At 39.3% G+C, this 15,614-nt stretch overlaps 2 protein-coding genes across 4 annotated transcripts; one reads left to right on the top strand and one right to left on the bottom strand.

Annotated features, from left to right (window-relative positions):
• Positions 1–3,426: 3,426 nt before the first annotated feature.
• On the bottom strand, positions 3,427–13,806 carry LOC115686783 (O-fucosyltransferase 9). Of its 3 annotated transcripts, XR_008815895.1 has the most exons (12): positions 13,108–13,806; positions 12,319–12,391; positions 11,901–11,977; positions 10,851–10,939; positions 9,596–9,793; positions 6,665–6,869; positions 6,404–6,571; positions 4,858–5,025; positions 4,572–4,762; positions 4,377–4,443; positions 4,169–4,275; positions 3,512–3,728 (listed from the first exon to the last, which is right to left on the bottom strand). XR_008815895.1 is itself a non-coding variant. In XM_030612178.2 (11 exons), the coding sequence occupies exons 3-11, from the start codon at positions 12,127–12,129 to the stop codon at positions 3,581–3,583; spliced, it is 1,266 nt and encodes a 421-aa protein (XP_030468038.1). In that variant the 5' UTR covers positions 12,130–12,170; positions 12,319–12,391; positions 13,108–13,134; the 3' UTR covers positions 3,427–3,580. The 3 variants fall into 3 exon arrangements, 2 of the variants coding, with proteins under 2 accessions (XP_030468038.1, XP_056164765.1); XM_030612178.2 differs by lacking the exons at positions 4,169–4,275; positions 4,377–4,443 and adding an exon at positions 12,108–12,170 and having other exon boundaries at positions 3,427–3,728; positions 13,108–13,134; XM_056308790.1 differs by lacking the exons at positions 4,169–4,275; positions 4,377–4,443 and having other exon boundaries at positions 3,427–3,728; positions 13,108–13,805.
• Positions 13,807–14,292: 486 nt separating this feature from the next.
• LOC115666463 (succinate dehydrogenase assembly factor 1, mitochondrial) lies at positions 14,293–15,135 on the top strand. Its single transcript, XM_030588182.2, has one exon. It carries the CDS (start codon positions 14,543–14,545, stop codon positions 14,843–14,845), a length of 303 nt encoding a protein of 100 aa, XP_030444042.1. The 5' UTR covers positions 14,293–14,542; the 3' UTR covers positions 14,846–15,135.
• The last annotated feature ends 479 nt before the right edge of the window (positions 15,136–15,614 follow it).

The raw sequence follows: 15,614 nt of genomic DNA, 5'->3' as shown, positions 1-15,614 counted from the left end.
ATTAAAGCATGTGGAGACGAATGAATGAGCAATGTTATATGAATGAAAGAGTTTGCAGGGATCGATAAACGGAATTCCATGGGTCGAGCAGTGAAGTGCCGAGGCTTTGAAACATTATGACGCATGCAACCTCTGATGGTGATGATGATGGATCGCGCAAGATCTTATATGTCATTGCTCTCTAGATACTTTGTGTAAATAGCCTTGCTCTAAAGTTATGTAAGTATTTAATACGAAATATTTGACTACATAAATTACCGAGAAAAGTCGATATTTCATTAGTTGAGAATTTTCTTCTTTGACGTGTGTTTTGACGCATTAATATATAGAGCGATGGTGTTGCAATTTACAAGAAAATCTATCCTTTTAATTAAACATAAAGAGCTCTCAACGGTGCTAAGTATTGCAATGAGGATATACGATATTTTCTAGTGCATTTGAGGTCTTGTTTCTAATTATAGTGCTTGAGATCTTGCTTAGTAGATCCAGCACATGATAACCATCGATATTGCGATTTTCATACGTGGGTTCTACCTGGAATCTATTCGGGGTTCACAATATCAATGGTTGTAATTCAGTGGGTGAAGGAAAGAAAGTGGATCGTTGAATCAAGAGAATAAAAGGAAAGGGAAGTGAAAAGATTGAGGTCAAGATCAATTGTCTTGCCACGTGGAATATCCTGTGGGCTCGGTTGACTCGCAAGGGAGGTCCTTCCTCTGCTTACCCTATTCCTCCAGCTGGTTTAGCTCTCTGATTACACACATGCACAGATTACTTACAGGGGGCGGCAATCAAAACAGGGGCGAAAATGAAATGACCTTTTCAAATTCGTGAGGAAATCGTGACCCCAAAAAAAAAAAAAATTCATAAGGAAAAGGAAAGGAAAGGAAAAGGAAAGGGATGAGTTTGAGCCTTCTTCTTTTCTTTTTTGGTCGGCAGGAAAGGGAGGAGTTGAACCGGGGCATTCGCATTGGACACAGTCACTGACCTTTTCCAAAGTCTTCATTTGGGTCTTAACCCAAACAGATGTGTCCCAAATTAGAAACAAGGAAAGAAAAAAGGGTCACGTTATCTGTTCTCACTCAAGAACAACAGGAGAGAGAGAGAGAGAGAGAGAGAGAGAGAGGAATTACCTTGTTTCTTTCTTCCTCGTTCTTGAATGGACTACGTTTGGAGAGTCAAAGGGCACCCACAAGAAACGAGCTTTGGATGTTTGGTTTGGAATGGCTAGTGTTGAGAACTAGCAATAGGGGGCAGCATGAAATTTCGGCGGATCTGGTGATTACTGCTTTTGTGTTTTTGGTGAATCAGCCCGTACTAAAATAGGAAAATACCCTTAAATCAGTGTGGTAATAACATGAGACGGGCTTGAAATTCAACAGATAGGTTCCTCAAAACTTAAACCTCATTAAACGTATTACGTCGGTATTCTCCTAAAGCACATTAAGTGATTTAGGTAACAACATTCAAACCGTAAAGAAAGCTCGTTTGGGTAATTACACAGTTTATTCTGTTTCGATATACCTATTTGTCCAAATTAGTTAAACCAAACAGATACAATTGAGCAGCTGTTGACTACATGTGTGCTTTATTGGGATGAGTTTGGAAAGCTCGTTAAGAACCTGGCTTGGATGTAGAAGGGGTTCTAGGGGCGCGTTTGGCAACCGGCCAAACAATAACTATTTCTATTTTTTTGTTCCTAAAATCAGTTTTGGAACAGAAATTCGTTTGGTAAATTTTTTGTTCCCGGGCACAAATTTGCCAAAATTTATTCTCAGAATCAATTTTGGAACAGAATCAAGAAGCAAAAAAAAGTTGCTTCTTAATTCTGGAAACAATAATAAAAAATGAAAAAGAATTTTTTTTTCTTGGTTTTCTTCTTCTTCTTCCTAGCCTGCGGCCGATCGCCAGTGTCGGCGACTTGGCCATAGCCAAGGAAGGGAAAAAAAAAATTAAAAAATTAAAAATATTATTAATAAAAAGAAATTTTGTATAGTTACCAAACGCATTTCTATTCTTTTTCTATTCCAAGAATAGAAATTTTAGATAGTTACCAAACACTTTTAAATGCTTAGAAATTGTTCTCGGGCACGGAATAAAAAAGAATCATTTCTGAACAGAAATTGTTTTCGGAAACAGAATAGTTGCCAAACATACCCTAGATGTACGCAAGACTTATCAGGTTTAGATTGGGTAAACCCAATATTTGGCCAAGAAACAGAAGTTTGAGCCTCCAAAAAGGTGAATAGGTTAGGACAATGAACAAATGGCTAAAAAGAAGACGTACAAGATCGTTTTCTTTCCAAATGTAACCTTGATTTTAATAAATCAACAGTTCCCCAATTTGCCAAATTTTTTGTGGTTCACTGAAATAAGGAATATAATCCGAAAAAACAGAATGATACACGCATGTATGTATGTATATGTAAGAGAGAGAGAGAGAGAGAGAGAGTTACATTGGATTAATGAATTAGGCAGACACGCTTAACTTGTTGCGCCTACTTTGTTACGTGTAAGCTGAATGCCTGGGAGGCACAAGGCAAAGACGTCACTCCTTGGCCGACTGTTTAATGCACATTCTACAATTTTTGAGATCCCTTGTCATGCATTAGATCCTCAAATCAATTTTATCCCCGTCTACTTCTGGCCAACTACATCAGAAAGAAAATCCCACCGTCACCACTTTTATCAGGAGTAGATGAAAGGCTGACTATCAAGTAAAAAATCCCCCATGGATGGAGAGGCAATATTTCCATCTTTCGATGCTACAACTACGAAAAAATGACTAGAGAAAACTCTTTCCCAAAATCAGTTTACGCTATCATGAGACATTTCAACTTTTCTCAGAACCCAATTGATCTGGCGAATTCACATTTGATAACATATCTGATATTGATAGGCCCTGCTCATCTCCCGTAAAGAGAATGCATTGCTAATCGTATATGTGTGTTCTCATACACTAATGTCTACAGCACGGCAGCAGAATATATGTACCTGGGTTGGCTATTTCAAACCTGTCATGACTCACAATGATAGAGGGAAAGCATCATCAAAGAGTAAGACAAAATAGAAAGCAAAATCCCAATGAAAATCCAGTGAACTAATAGAATAATCTACAACTGGGTCCTCCAGTTACATAAAGTACTTGATTTGGTCATTCCATTGCAACTCTGATGGTGACCATGCTCTCAAACAGATAGCAGATCTAAGCAAACAGCATGTAACCTACAGGCATTTGTTCGATAGACAAGAAAAGAACACAGAGTCACCTCAATCTACACAAGGGAGAAGCCATGCCACTTGATTTTTATACGATGGATAACTTTAATTTTTCATCTTCCTACTCAGGACCCAAAATTTCAGGGGCACTATCTAAAATATAAAAGAATGTGTACTTGGAATAGCAGTTACAGTGGCCAAAAAGAGTTGGGAGAGAATCGAATTAGCCTTTTCCCTTGTGGTAAAAGAATTGACATTTACAAAATCAATATGCGATGCTTTATAAGATACAACGAGTGATAAACTTGTAACCTATAGGACACGTATCCTTACAATATTTCAGATGATTGATATTCTTGTATCACTGTTTATGTCTCATCTTGTTTTGCTTACACATGCAATCTGGCATGGGAAAAGTGTATAGTGAGCCCCCAGGCTTTCTGAGCTCACTTCCCTTAACATCACTTCGGTGAAGCATATCTTGCATCTGGCGCTTGAAATTCTCCCACCTGCAAGATGTGCTCTGTGAGCATGGTTCTGGAAGAGCTTGCATATTATCCCATCAATTGATATACATACTTAAACAAATAAAATCTGGAGATATACGGTGGAAGAGTAGCTATTACATTCTGTCCTTAACCTACACCGAACAGTGGAAACCATGCAATAAGCCCCTTTTAGGCTGTTTCACCTAAGGCCCCGTTTGGCCATAAATCGGAAAATTAGATTGATCTGTTAATGTCCCTTCAGTTGGTGTTTAACAAGAAAAGATGGAACTGGCATTTATTCCAGCTAAAGTGCGATTAAATTTTGGCCATAGAATCCTTGATAATCAAAAAAGTTTACGCACATCCCTAAATGATTTTAGCACCACCGTTTCAACTAGAAAATGAGACAAATACTGGTTTTATAGGGAGAAATAAAGAAAATTTATACTTCTTCTCCTCACCTGCACAGCTAATTAACTGCTAAGTTGCAATTCTCATATCAGCTCAGCGGTAATGGATCTTAAGCAGATATCTCCATTGTTTACCAGTAAAAAGCATCTAAGTCATTCTTAAAGGACAGTACAGCCAAACATGAGTCAAGTTCACCATTCTACATTTAGAGTTTCAACACAAGAACAGGAAATAATTCCCCAAATAGATTAAGGATACATAGTTCGACCCAGATTAGATTCCAAATGAACCTCTGACCCACATCCCCCACCTTCCAACTAGACCACTGCTTCAGTAGTGAAAACATGAGATAATTTCACACAATAACTCTTTTGTTTATAGCACAATCAAGGAGCATTAACCAAAAGGATAGGGAACAAGCAGAAAGAGAAAGCAAGTTGAATTCAATGGAACCTGATTTTCGGGTTATCAAACAACAATGCCAATTTCCTTTTGTCGGGCCTAATTGTCTTGGCATGGCCTCCAAATAAGTACCGTCTATGGCCAATCAAGAAGTGAGGAAAGTTTCCACCTTGGGTTGTCACAAATACCTCACTATGAAGGCAAACTGAATAATCAAGAGCTGCCAATCTGGATGAAAAGCCCTACATCAGAAAGATCTTATGAAATGAATTTCTTCATCCTTTTATGCTCCAAATTTCTATCTAATAAAGAGCTCAGACAGGGGTCAGGATGATACCTTGAATGGAGCAAGTTCTTCGGGAGTGGCAAGGGTATCCTTTGTTTGTAGGTGAGGAAACATCAACTTAAGAGGGGCTATAAACTTTTCTTCTTTATAAATTTTTCCTGCTGCTACATATACTAAAGTGGTGTTATCAAAACCCATACCCCTAAGCATCATGCCCACCTGCATGGGAGTAGAGAAAATTTTCATTTATGAAAAACGGTTTTAGACAACTATACCTTGAAAAAGACAAGAAAATTCATTATAAGAAGAATGCATTTTCTCAGAAGCAATAAACTCATATCTCAAAGTGATGACATTGGATAATAGAGCACCAAAAAGCAATTTAAAACAGGTATCATGAAGGAGGCACATTCAAGCGACAACTCCGATCTTAGGTAGGCATTTTTGTTACAGGATCATCGGGTAACTATGAAAACCCTAACAGAAGGAAGGGCCGAGCTGATTAAATTGATGTGGATTCTTTTCATTTGTCCATCAAGCTTCAAAGCCTATCCATAAAGACATGAATACATAAAGTAGAACTTGCTTCTAACTCCACAAGAGGCGGGGAAAGAAAGTAAGAGTAGAAAAGCACTAAGACAATTATCTAATGTGATAATACTAAAGAAAGAAGGCACATCCGAAAGTCCCACACATGCTTACCATAGCACCAGCATGATCGAATGGACCCCATAATTATTTGACTGGTAATACACATATTAAGGTCATCCCATGAAAAAAAAATAAAATCCAATGATGAACACTAAGAGAATGAGAAAGGAATTCTGAAGGGAATAGAACAATATGCAGGTACCCCTCTTGGGATGACAACGATTTCATTACTCTAACTTAGAAAGACAAACATCCAGCTTTAAGCACATAGATACTCAAGCCTATAAGACAATTTTCCTCTATAATATTGTTTTAACTATTAAACCATGCCTTCATCTATCAGCTTAAACTTTTTAAACAGTTGACAGTTTATGAACTCCTGGCTCTGATTTAATGTTAGAAAGTCTGATCCACAGGTGTAAGTTAATAGGTGGAGGGGAGACCACATAAATATAAAGAGTATATAGGGTCCTTTGTCAAACAATGTGGGACTATATTTCAACAATCCCTATGCATGAGTTAAAAAAACCTTTATAATACCATAGCCAAATGCTCAAAGCACTAAGAACAGGCAAAATACTCTGCCAAATGTAAAGCAATTGATTTTGATAACGGCCTAAAACATGAAATTTCCTCATCATTGCCAGGAGACAGCTCCAAATCCTAAATATGAACTTTAGATGGTTGAAGTAAATTGTTATGGCCAAAAAAAAGTCAACTGTATGCATTCAAGCTACAAATCGCCTGCCACATGAATTCGTGAAACTTTGGCTACTGTACCACACTTCTGATTTAGCCATTGAGGTTTGGGCAACTTGGAGTGAAAAGTTCTGATGATGGGGCAAAGTAACCATCCAAAGGAGCTACAACAATCAGACATTACATAAACTGATACTCACTCATAGGGAAATATGAATCAACTTATAAAGGTTGATGTAGATTATACCTCCAGTGGAGTAAGAGGGCATTTTCCATCCATCCGATTTGCACCAGGTTTTATCACTCTTCCTTTTCTCCTAAATTTTCCTCTCCATCCTTTTTCTCGAGCAATATCCATTTCACGTTTCTCCTCCTCTCCACCATCATATTCGCAGCATGAAAAGGCAACCATATCCTTGTGCAAGAATGAAGTTTCAGATTTGTGTCATCTAAGATTATGTGTTTTAATCTTGTGCACCACAGTGATAAGGAAAGGAAGGAGAAACACCTTCTCAAATCGAAGATGCACTGACACATATCTGCCCCCACCTTCTGAGCTTCTCCTAATCATTCTTTGAACCATCCTCTCAGCAAGAACTCTTATAGGTTCTGCAAACCTCAGCGCTTCAAAATTGGCTAAGCATCTGAGACCTTGTACAGTTGAAGGAACTGCATTTGCCAATCTGTTGGAAAAGGGGGCAATGCGCACAGCTCTGTAAAATGAAGAAGAACCACATAAGTTATCTGCATCGCCATCCCAAGATTGTAGTTCGGAGAAAGATATTTAAAAGGTTTGAAAACAGCTGATTTTGGTACAGGTGACAGTTGCTTAAAGCTGATAATTCATGCCTCAAGACAGATAACAACTGTGTTTGGTTCGGCTTTGCAAATGGGCCTCGGGGAATTGCAAATGCCTTTGGCCTAAAGCCCCTTGGAGAAATTCAAATTGCGTTTGGTAAAAAATCCTTTTTAAAGCTACCTTGGCCTAAGTAGTGTTTGGCAAATTTTTTTTTTTTTTGCAAAGGGCTTTCGGGTTTAATTTTTCTTTTTTTTATTAAAAAAAATCAAACCCTTGGCTGGCTCCAGCAAAGGGCTAAGGCCGCCGCTGAGCTAGATCTAGTGCTGGCAGCCGTCACCTGAGGTCGTGCAACCCCCGGCGAGGGTCGTGTGACCCCAGGCGACCATCGCCCGCTGCGCCAGCCCCTCGCCGGCCCAATCTAGCCTTGTCGGCCGCCCTTGTGCAAAGAAGATGAACAGTAACAACAAGAGGCAAAAATCGAAAAATTAAAGAATTAGTGAGGGTAGTTTTGGAAGAAAAAAACTAGTTTCCCAAGGCTCACATTTGGCTGAAAGCCCTTGGGAAGGCTTGCCAAACACCCCAGCTTTTTCCCAAGGGGCTTTGCAGGCCCCTTGAGAAAGCTGAACCAAACGCATCCAATGCGCCTCTTACCGTGAAACTATTGTAAATGTCCATTTGTCATGATCATCCGGTGAATACAGGGCATCTAATATCTTCACCCACCAAAATTTATAAATAATAAGAAAGTTGGGTAGAATGGAGCTTTGTGGTCGAGCCACCTTATACAAAATTCCATTCTCTCCCACTTCCCTATACATAATTAGAACCAACCCAATCCTTCATAATTATTAGATAGTGTAAATTGAATAGTCATCAAAGCTAAAATCACCAATTGAGAATATTCTTTTAGTTATTTTTTCCATATATGCGATTAATATAAGATGTTTCTTTTAATTATTGAAAAAGAGTCATACAAATTGAGTGGGGTCATGTCAATTTATTTGTATACACATATACATGATTTCTTGACAAATAATTATACATTTTTAGGTTAGTGAAGAAATCTATAATCTTATATATATGTATGTATACATAAGAGGGTTTTCAAAGATTGTATTTTATATTTAAATGTACACTTCAAAGATTGTATTTTATATTTTAATGTAATATAAAATCTATTTCTTGAAGGGTTATCTGAGTCGGCCTCTAATTCTTTGGTTTGAGAAAAAAAACTGAAAGAACTAAAAGAGGAGATACGGAAGAGTCAAATGGTCAAATTATTCATCTTTTTTTGACGTTTCATTGAATAGTTCATTGCATCAAAATAATGAGTATAAGGTAATCCAATGGAATTCCTTAGCCATTCAACCCTTGGTTCTTCATGCCATAAATTCCCTTTTACTCCAGTACGAAGAAATTTGTGGAATTCCAATGGACAGAGAGCAGAAATTGGAAATTTAAAACCAAATTGTCACGACTTAAAAAATAAATAAATTATTAATCGAGCATAGAGTAACCAAGCAATCCAATTGCTCCATCGTTATCACGAAAGAAGGAAGGGAATCCATGTCAGTCCTTTCTTTCACTTTCATGTGTCTGCATTGCAGTAAGAAACTGACACATGTATTTTTCCTTCCCTCTTGCAACTCGTTTTATACAAAAGGGAGTCTAATATTTTCTCTACATGATCTGTTTGCTGGCTTATCCGTATAAGCAATGAAAACATACCTTTGACATTACAGGTCCCACAATTTTTCTTGGAGACCACAATGTAAAAATTCGTCTTTCCTTGGGGGGGTATGCGTTTGTTTCTGTTCGATTTTATACCCTCTTTATTTGATTGTTGTGTAACCTTATCCTATCGAATCGAACTACATTATCCTTCTCATTGCATATAGGCAGCATGCCTGTGAAGTCTTCCAATACTTTGAGCATTTTAACAATGCGTGCTTTTTGGGAGCAGATTTGAGTCTTGCATTTAAACAAATGCAATACCATGTGTAATTTGACAATAGACAGACTATACACTTCTTAACAAACCTAAAAGCACATGTGCTTATTTTTGATAAAATATCATGATTTCGCCATTTTAAAGCAATTTATCACATGTTAAAGCATATATATAAAGTTTATCCATGATCTTCATTGAATTTTCTATATTAAATAATCTTCAATTCAGAATTTAACTACTTTAGATACTGAAATCAATTCATTTAACTCATTAAGCAATTTATTATTTGTTTTCTACTCTACACACGTATCTCTCATGTTGGACAAAGTCTGTAGTATTGGTGCATGCAAATTTGAGTGCAGCAATTTTGTTGTTAGCATTGCAGGATGAGAAAGAGCACATACCCGAGTTCCTGAAACTTCTGTAGTATGATTTTTAAGGCAATGTTTTGAGTGGTTAATTTTCTTTCAAGAAACTTCTGTGCACTTGTTAAGATACCATCTCAGTAAAATCCCACTAACAATTATTTGGAAAATCATTGTAGGACTTTCAATCTTCTAAGAAAGTAAAAGATGTGGATAAGACATGTGTGTAAAATGAGATAACTGACAGCTCTAATGGAGTCAGTTATGCTAAGAAAAGATTTCAGAGAAAAAAGTTAGCATTGCAGGATGAGAAAGAGCACATACCCGAGTTCCTTTATCCTCGGAAGGACCTTTTCAAGATAATGGTTACGACTGGACCAAGCTTTTACTCTCAAATTTACTATGCTGCTTATGTTATAGTCAAATCGCTGAAGCATATCTTCTGGGAGCTCTCTGACTATCTTTACATTATTCTTGAGAGAATCAATGAAAAAATCTTCATCAAATATGTCTGAGAAGTTGCTGAAACAAACAAAAGGAACAAGATGTGAGGTTTCCATATTTTGGAGCACATAAATGCTAACAATGACATGCGCTTAAATCAACCAAGAAGTGATGTCCTGAAACATAGAATTATATAGATAGAATGAAAAGTGTCACCTCCTAATGATACATTGAACCTTTTGAAGTAAAGCGTGCTTCGCATGAGAAGAAAGGTCTGAAGCACCGTAATTTGCAGAGAGATTATTGTCTATGTCATGCTACAAGATAGGTTTTTTAGTACACCCTAACTAATCAACCTAAATGTTTCATTCCACCCCTACTTATAGACGTAAAATCATATATCATGGTAGATGAACACTGAGACCCCGTAAGATCAGAAAATCCAAGACACCCAACTAAACAAATTGAAAAGTTCAAACCCCAAAACTCAGCAAGAGAAACAAAAGATTGTGCCCTACCAATCACGTTTGAGGTACACTTATTTTAGAGTAAGAACGGCCCGTGCCACCTTTCTTTTACTGGTTTCTGACAAGACCCATAGGACAGTTTAGGAACTAGCATAATTGAGAGCTAGTTAACATCTTTTAATACACCCAGCATTTGGGTACAAGAATTCATGTTGTCTAAGGAATCTCACTGATCAGTAAGGCTTGTTGACGGTGACAATGTTCATGATTCTGTAACCTTGCTGTGCTACAAAAGGTGAGGACCATTGCCTAAAAGCTGAGTGAAACTAGAACCTATCATGATGTCACTTAAGGATACTCCATAGTAGTTTATAATTTATGCAGTATGTCAGCCAGTGATCAGAACTTCAACATCAGAGCTTCTAAGTTTATTTTCCCTTGCCAGAAGGCTCGTAAGTTCACTTACAAAGTGGATTGATTAAGTGACCGAACTCAAAAGAAGAATCATTATTAATGGTCCAAGACCATACATACAGATAGACATAACTTGAAAATTCCGAAACAATGGGTCCTAAAACAGCAATCTTCTGCTTGTATTTGATTATCAAGAACCACACTGAAATACCTAATGCATGGTTATTTACTGAGGAGTAAAAACCAATCAAAACCTGGAATCTTGCCAAACACTGTTCAGATGAAAAATAGGTATAACCAGAGTTGCATTCAGCAGTCCAGCTACTGCCACCGCATCACATATCTGCCATGAAGAGAGATGAATCTTCATTGGTGACAACTATATCGGCTACAATACAGAGATAGAAGACATACAGCAAGAGTTTAACTGCTACAATGTCTTATGCAATTATTATTCTACAGTTCAACTTATCCAGGTGTATTTATTTACAGTTCAGCATAAGTAATCAGATTGATTACAGGCCAGGGACTCGTATTAACAGCTCAATGTGGCCGCACATAATTCTGAAGAGCAAAACCTAACAGGAGAAAGTTCCCTATGAGTTCTCAACACTCATAGACATAAAACCATAATCGGACATACAGTCCTTTTTTATGCTCAACTCATACAAACCAAGCAAGAACCTACTGGACTAGGCTAGCCATTATTAGTCTTCGTCAGAGCCTATAAGTATCTCCATTCTTAACAAATTCTAGTGATTGCTAAGTGGCCAATTGATTCAAACTTCCCAATAGTCACATTTGCATGCAAATCTGGAAGATTTTATCTACTTAAATAAAATATTTTTCCAGATAAGATTAGCAGATAAAGTAAGAGGAGCCATGGAGTCAAGCAGGGCCTGCTATCTAAAACCAAAAACTACCGTATTAAGACATGATAGTGAATTGCATCCATTCTGTCTACGCTTTGAAACCTTGCAAGGTTGTAGAAAGCTCAAATTTTCTTTCCTTTATCGAAGACTACATACACAGCGTCTTGCATGATCAGACAAGTAACCAATATAAGCTTCATTTTTCCATGCATGCACACATACAATTAACCTTCCCTGTCCCGATAGCCATAAATGTAAAAGAGAGCATAGACAGGTTCCGTTTCTTGAAAGGTGACGAGTGTGTGATCCCTCATTAAGACAGTATCACCAATTCTGTACTTTGCATTAGTGATAGAACTAAGACATGGGACAATACCATTTACAAGCTGTATCAAAGATGCAGAACATCACTAAAGTTGAGAGAGAACACACCGACAAGCGTTGTTGGTTCAACCCGCCATTTGCTTCAATTATAAGGAAACCATTCGATTCTGGCAATTGTGTGAACCCTAGTGGCAGAAAAACGCTATTAGCAATTAGTTGTTTCCAGTGATATTTGCGAGCATAATACAGCATATTTCTCTCCAACTAGAACAGCATTTTTGGACCCATAAACAAGCAAGAAATTTGAACACCAACATATAAGTGGATCTGCAGGCATGCTTGTGCCATTGCATATTATCTTTATGGCTAAGCCTTATGCTGCATATATGAATGAGGAACAAGGTGGTTAGCATGGGAACTAGGGGATTATCACACAGTAAGAGCAGACCTCAGCACAGAAACACATCACATAATTAACTAATTGAGAAAAATATCCAATTTAAACCATTTGAACAGAAAGTCCAACCTGTTTGAGAGATAGTCATGCTACCACAAGGCTTCCAACTTTGATGTAATGTTGGACTCCATGCCATGGTCAACTGCATGAAGAGTAACAAGAGATCAGCCAAATAATTTGCATTTCTGTAGAGATCAGACAGATTATGCTTTGAAATAACAAGATATCAGCTACAATCACAGTGAAGAGTAACTTTAATAATTCGACAGCAAACTTGCAGATGTGTTTACCACATACTATACACCTTCATCCCATAGAAGAATGCAACATCCTTTTTGTAACATTCAAACTTTCTCTGTGTGACATCCTATTACATTGAAGCATAAATGTAGAAAAAAAATTACTCTTTTGTGAGATCTAACGCTAAGTCAATTCTAAGCTGACTAGTAAGAGGTTAGCAAGTTTAATATAACCTAGCCTACCACCAGATGTCATAGTCTACAGAACCAAGCAACCGAGAGGTCTCTCCAAAGAGGCCAATGCCTGGCAATTTTTCATCAAGGATCTTCACCTACCAAAATTAAAGAACTTTAACAGATAGAAAGTGTCTCCAAACAACAGCAGCAGCCACAGCACCAGCATAGCATGCTAATGTCAGTTTCACTTCTCTTTTAAGTCAACAAAGTAGCTCAAAAGAGAGACGTTCAAAATCAACAAGCAAAGAAGGGCAAATGGTCAAACTACCAGCACGGATTGATCACTTCACCATCTCCCACCAATATGGACGACGCGTTCAAGAAAGCATCCGACGGTCTAATCAAAGCCAACAGCTTTATAAATGAAGCACAAAACCGTTACCGCGTTAAAGCTGGAATTGCTTTGGGTCTCCATCAAAGGCCACAGCTTCTCGAAGACCTGAGGACTCCTGTACACCGATCCCGGAGGCGCAGGGCCGTCCGCGCTCCTCCTCCCCCCGACGTCGAACCCGAAAGACCCCATGTACAGTACCATCCCCGCAATGTACAACACCGGCGCGAACAAGAGCACGCCCCTCCGCCTAAAGACCGCCGACACGATCACCAGCACCAGTTTCTCCACGAGGCCCTTCTTCGGCCCCCTGCCGCCGCCGCCGCCGCCGCCACCGAGGCTCTTGTTCCGGCCGTGGCGGGGCCGCGGCGAGGAGGGCGGCGAGGGCGTGGAGCGGCCGCCGGCGCCCAGACGGCTGTGGCCGTGCGGCATTCTGCGTCGGCGGCCTCGCCGCGAAGATCTAGCAGCGGAAGGAGAGAGCTCGGACGGAATGGCGCGGATTCGAGGGCAGGATGCGACGTGGGTTTCGGGAGCGCAGGTGGGGAAAAGGTCGCTGCTCGTCAAAGCTCGGGCTCGATTCTCTTGCAGCAAGTGGAAGCAGAAGCAGCAAGCAGTGCGTGGACATTGCGTAGCAGTCCTTCGTCATCAATGAGGATTGGGAAAGGTGGTTACTTTTTCACTTTGGTCGGTTTGTTTTTTCACTACAAAATAACTGTTGACATGATTCCTCCCCCGCGATTATTGCCACTAAGAATGTCGCCTTATTGCTAGAGTGGAACGTAATACTAAAACTTTCAAACAGTCTAATTAAATTTTAAAATTTATCATGAAAATATAACTGACTCTCAAAATTTATCATGAAAGTGCAATTGAGTCCTAAAACTTATTTTTTTTTAAATTTTAGGACTTGATTATATTTTTTGAAATTTTTTGGAGTCAATTGTACTTTTATGATAAGTTTTAGGATTTGATTATATTTTTTTGAAAGTTTAAGGACTTAAGTATACTTTCGTGACAAGTTTCAAGATTTTCATTATGCACTTATTTCTAAAATAATTATCAGCCATCTCGTCACGCGGAATCTACCCCTTTCGAGTGTACGTTCCCTCCAATTACTGTCCCACAAAATCTCATAGTTACGTCGATCTTGAGTGTCTTAATGGCAATGCTAACATATTTGAGTTCTTCTTGTTCCTTTCCCAAACCAAGTCGAAATCACCCCCCACTTGAATTTCTTCTCAAAATAGGAAAGTTTAGTATAGATGCTCACGGAAAGAATTAGGCAAAAATCATTTAATGCGATACAAAAGAAACCAAGAAAGAGAGAAGCAAAATTCACTTTTGCATTCCTTCGGCTCCGAAGAGATCGCCGGATACTTCTCCACGTCTCTCCAACCGAGTCCCGCCGTCCGCCGTCTCTCTCTCTCTCTCTCTCTCTCTCTCGGCCTGAAACTCCGGCGAGCCGACCGCCGTAGATGAGAGGCAGATGGGAGGCCCGAACGCTCCGAGGAGGCTCTCCGGGATGCAGAAGCAGGTGCTCGCCCTCTACCGCGGGTTCCTCCGGGCGGCCCGACCCAAGCCCCCCGACGATCGCCGCCGCGTCGAGTCGATCGTCTCCGCCGAGTTCCGCCGCAACGCCCGCCAGGTAGACCGCAAGAACTTCCTCTACATCGAGTACTTGCTCCGCCGCGGCAGGAAGCAGCTTGATCAGCTCAAGAGCCCCGACACCACCGGGTTGTCTTCTCTCAATTTCGTTCCGCCTTCTCGATCGATAGACTCGAACAAGTAGAGCGAGTTTTGGTCTTCGGGGTCGTATTTTATCTGGGCCTAAGTTAAACTGCTCAAGTGACGATTGCTTTTGGGGAAAAGTTTCATTCCATTCAGGAGAAGTTCGAGCCCGTAGTAATTTGACTGTGTTGGAGTATTTAAATTGTTGTTGCTGCTCAAGTTTCATTTTTTTTGGATAAAATTTGAGGTTGGCGATGATTGGCAGAGTGCACTGCTTACTCCCATTGTAATTGGTAACGACATTGGTTTCATTTGTCCATTTATTTAATGGAATAAATCTTCCATTTTCTCTCAACTTGTCGTGGGAATGTGCCCTTATTGTTCAGGGAGTTTATGGTATTCAACGAGTATGTACGTGTGTTTGATGTAGGGAGATATTTTAATGCCTCCCTATCGAGTGTTCAGTGAATGTTTCGATGGGGATTGGAAGGTACTGTGTGTTTGAAGATATGAATGCAGGAGTGCTTTGTGTAGCAGCGAAAGAACAGCCCTTTTTTATGATGAGGAGGTAGCTGTTAAGCAGTTGAGAATAGTTTAAATTTAAGTATAGATGTGCTTGTCTTGAGATGATCTTCTCTGTTGAGGTGTCGACATTGCTGTACCTTGAGCTGTTTTTACTCTAGTGGAACAAAAAAACAAATGATCGGAGAGTTAGAGGCTGGCTAAAATCAACTTATTGCTGAACATTTCTGGCTTAGTGTCGCGCGGTTAGTCATCGGATATTCATGACTTTGTACTAGGCTGCTTGACTGATAGTTTCCTGGGAAATA

The sequence above is a fragment of the Syzygium oleosum genome, unplaced genomic scaffold, assembly GCF_021117445.2.
Source record: "Syzygium oleosum isolate NSW1041296 unplaced genomic scaffold, Sole_v2.1 Sole_v2.02, whole genome shotgun sequence".
In the NCBI taxonomy this organism is placed as follows: Eukaryota; Viridiplantae; Streptophyta; class Magnoliopsida; order Myrtales; family Myrtaceae; genus Syzygium; species Syzygium oleosum.
This window is presented reverse-complemented; position numbering and strand designations above follow the sequence as displayed.

Coding starts and splice junctions, on each gene's coding strand:
- LOC115686783 (XM_056308790.1), bottom strand. CDS start 13,488: ATGCCGCACGGCCACAGCCGTCTGGGCGCCGGCGGCCGCTCCACGCCC. Junction 12,392..13,107: donor GCAATTCCAGCTTTAACGCG/GTAACGGTTTTG, acceptor CTCTTCATGCAG/TTGACCATGGCATGGAGTCC. Junction 11,978..12,318: donor CATGACTATCTCTCAAACAG/GTTGGACTTTCT, acceptor TTCTGCCACTAG/GGTTCACACAATTGCCAGAA.
- LOC115666463 (XM_030588182.2), top strand. CDS start 14,543: ATGGGAGGCCCGAACGCTCCGAGGAGGCTCTCCGGGATGCAGAAGCAG.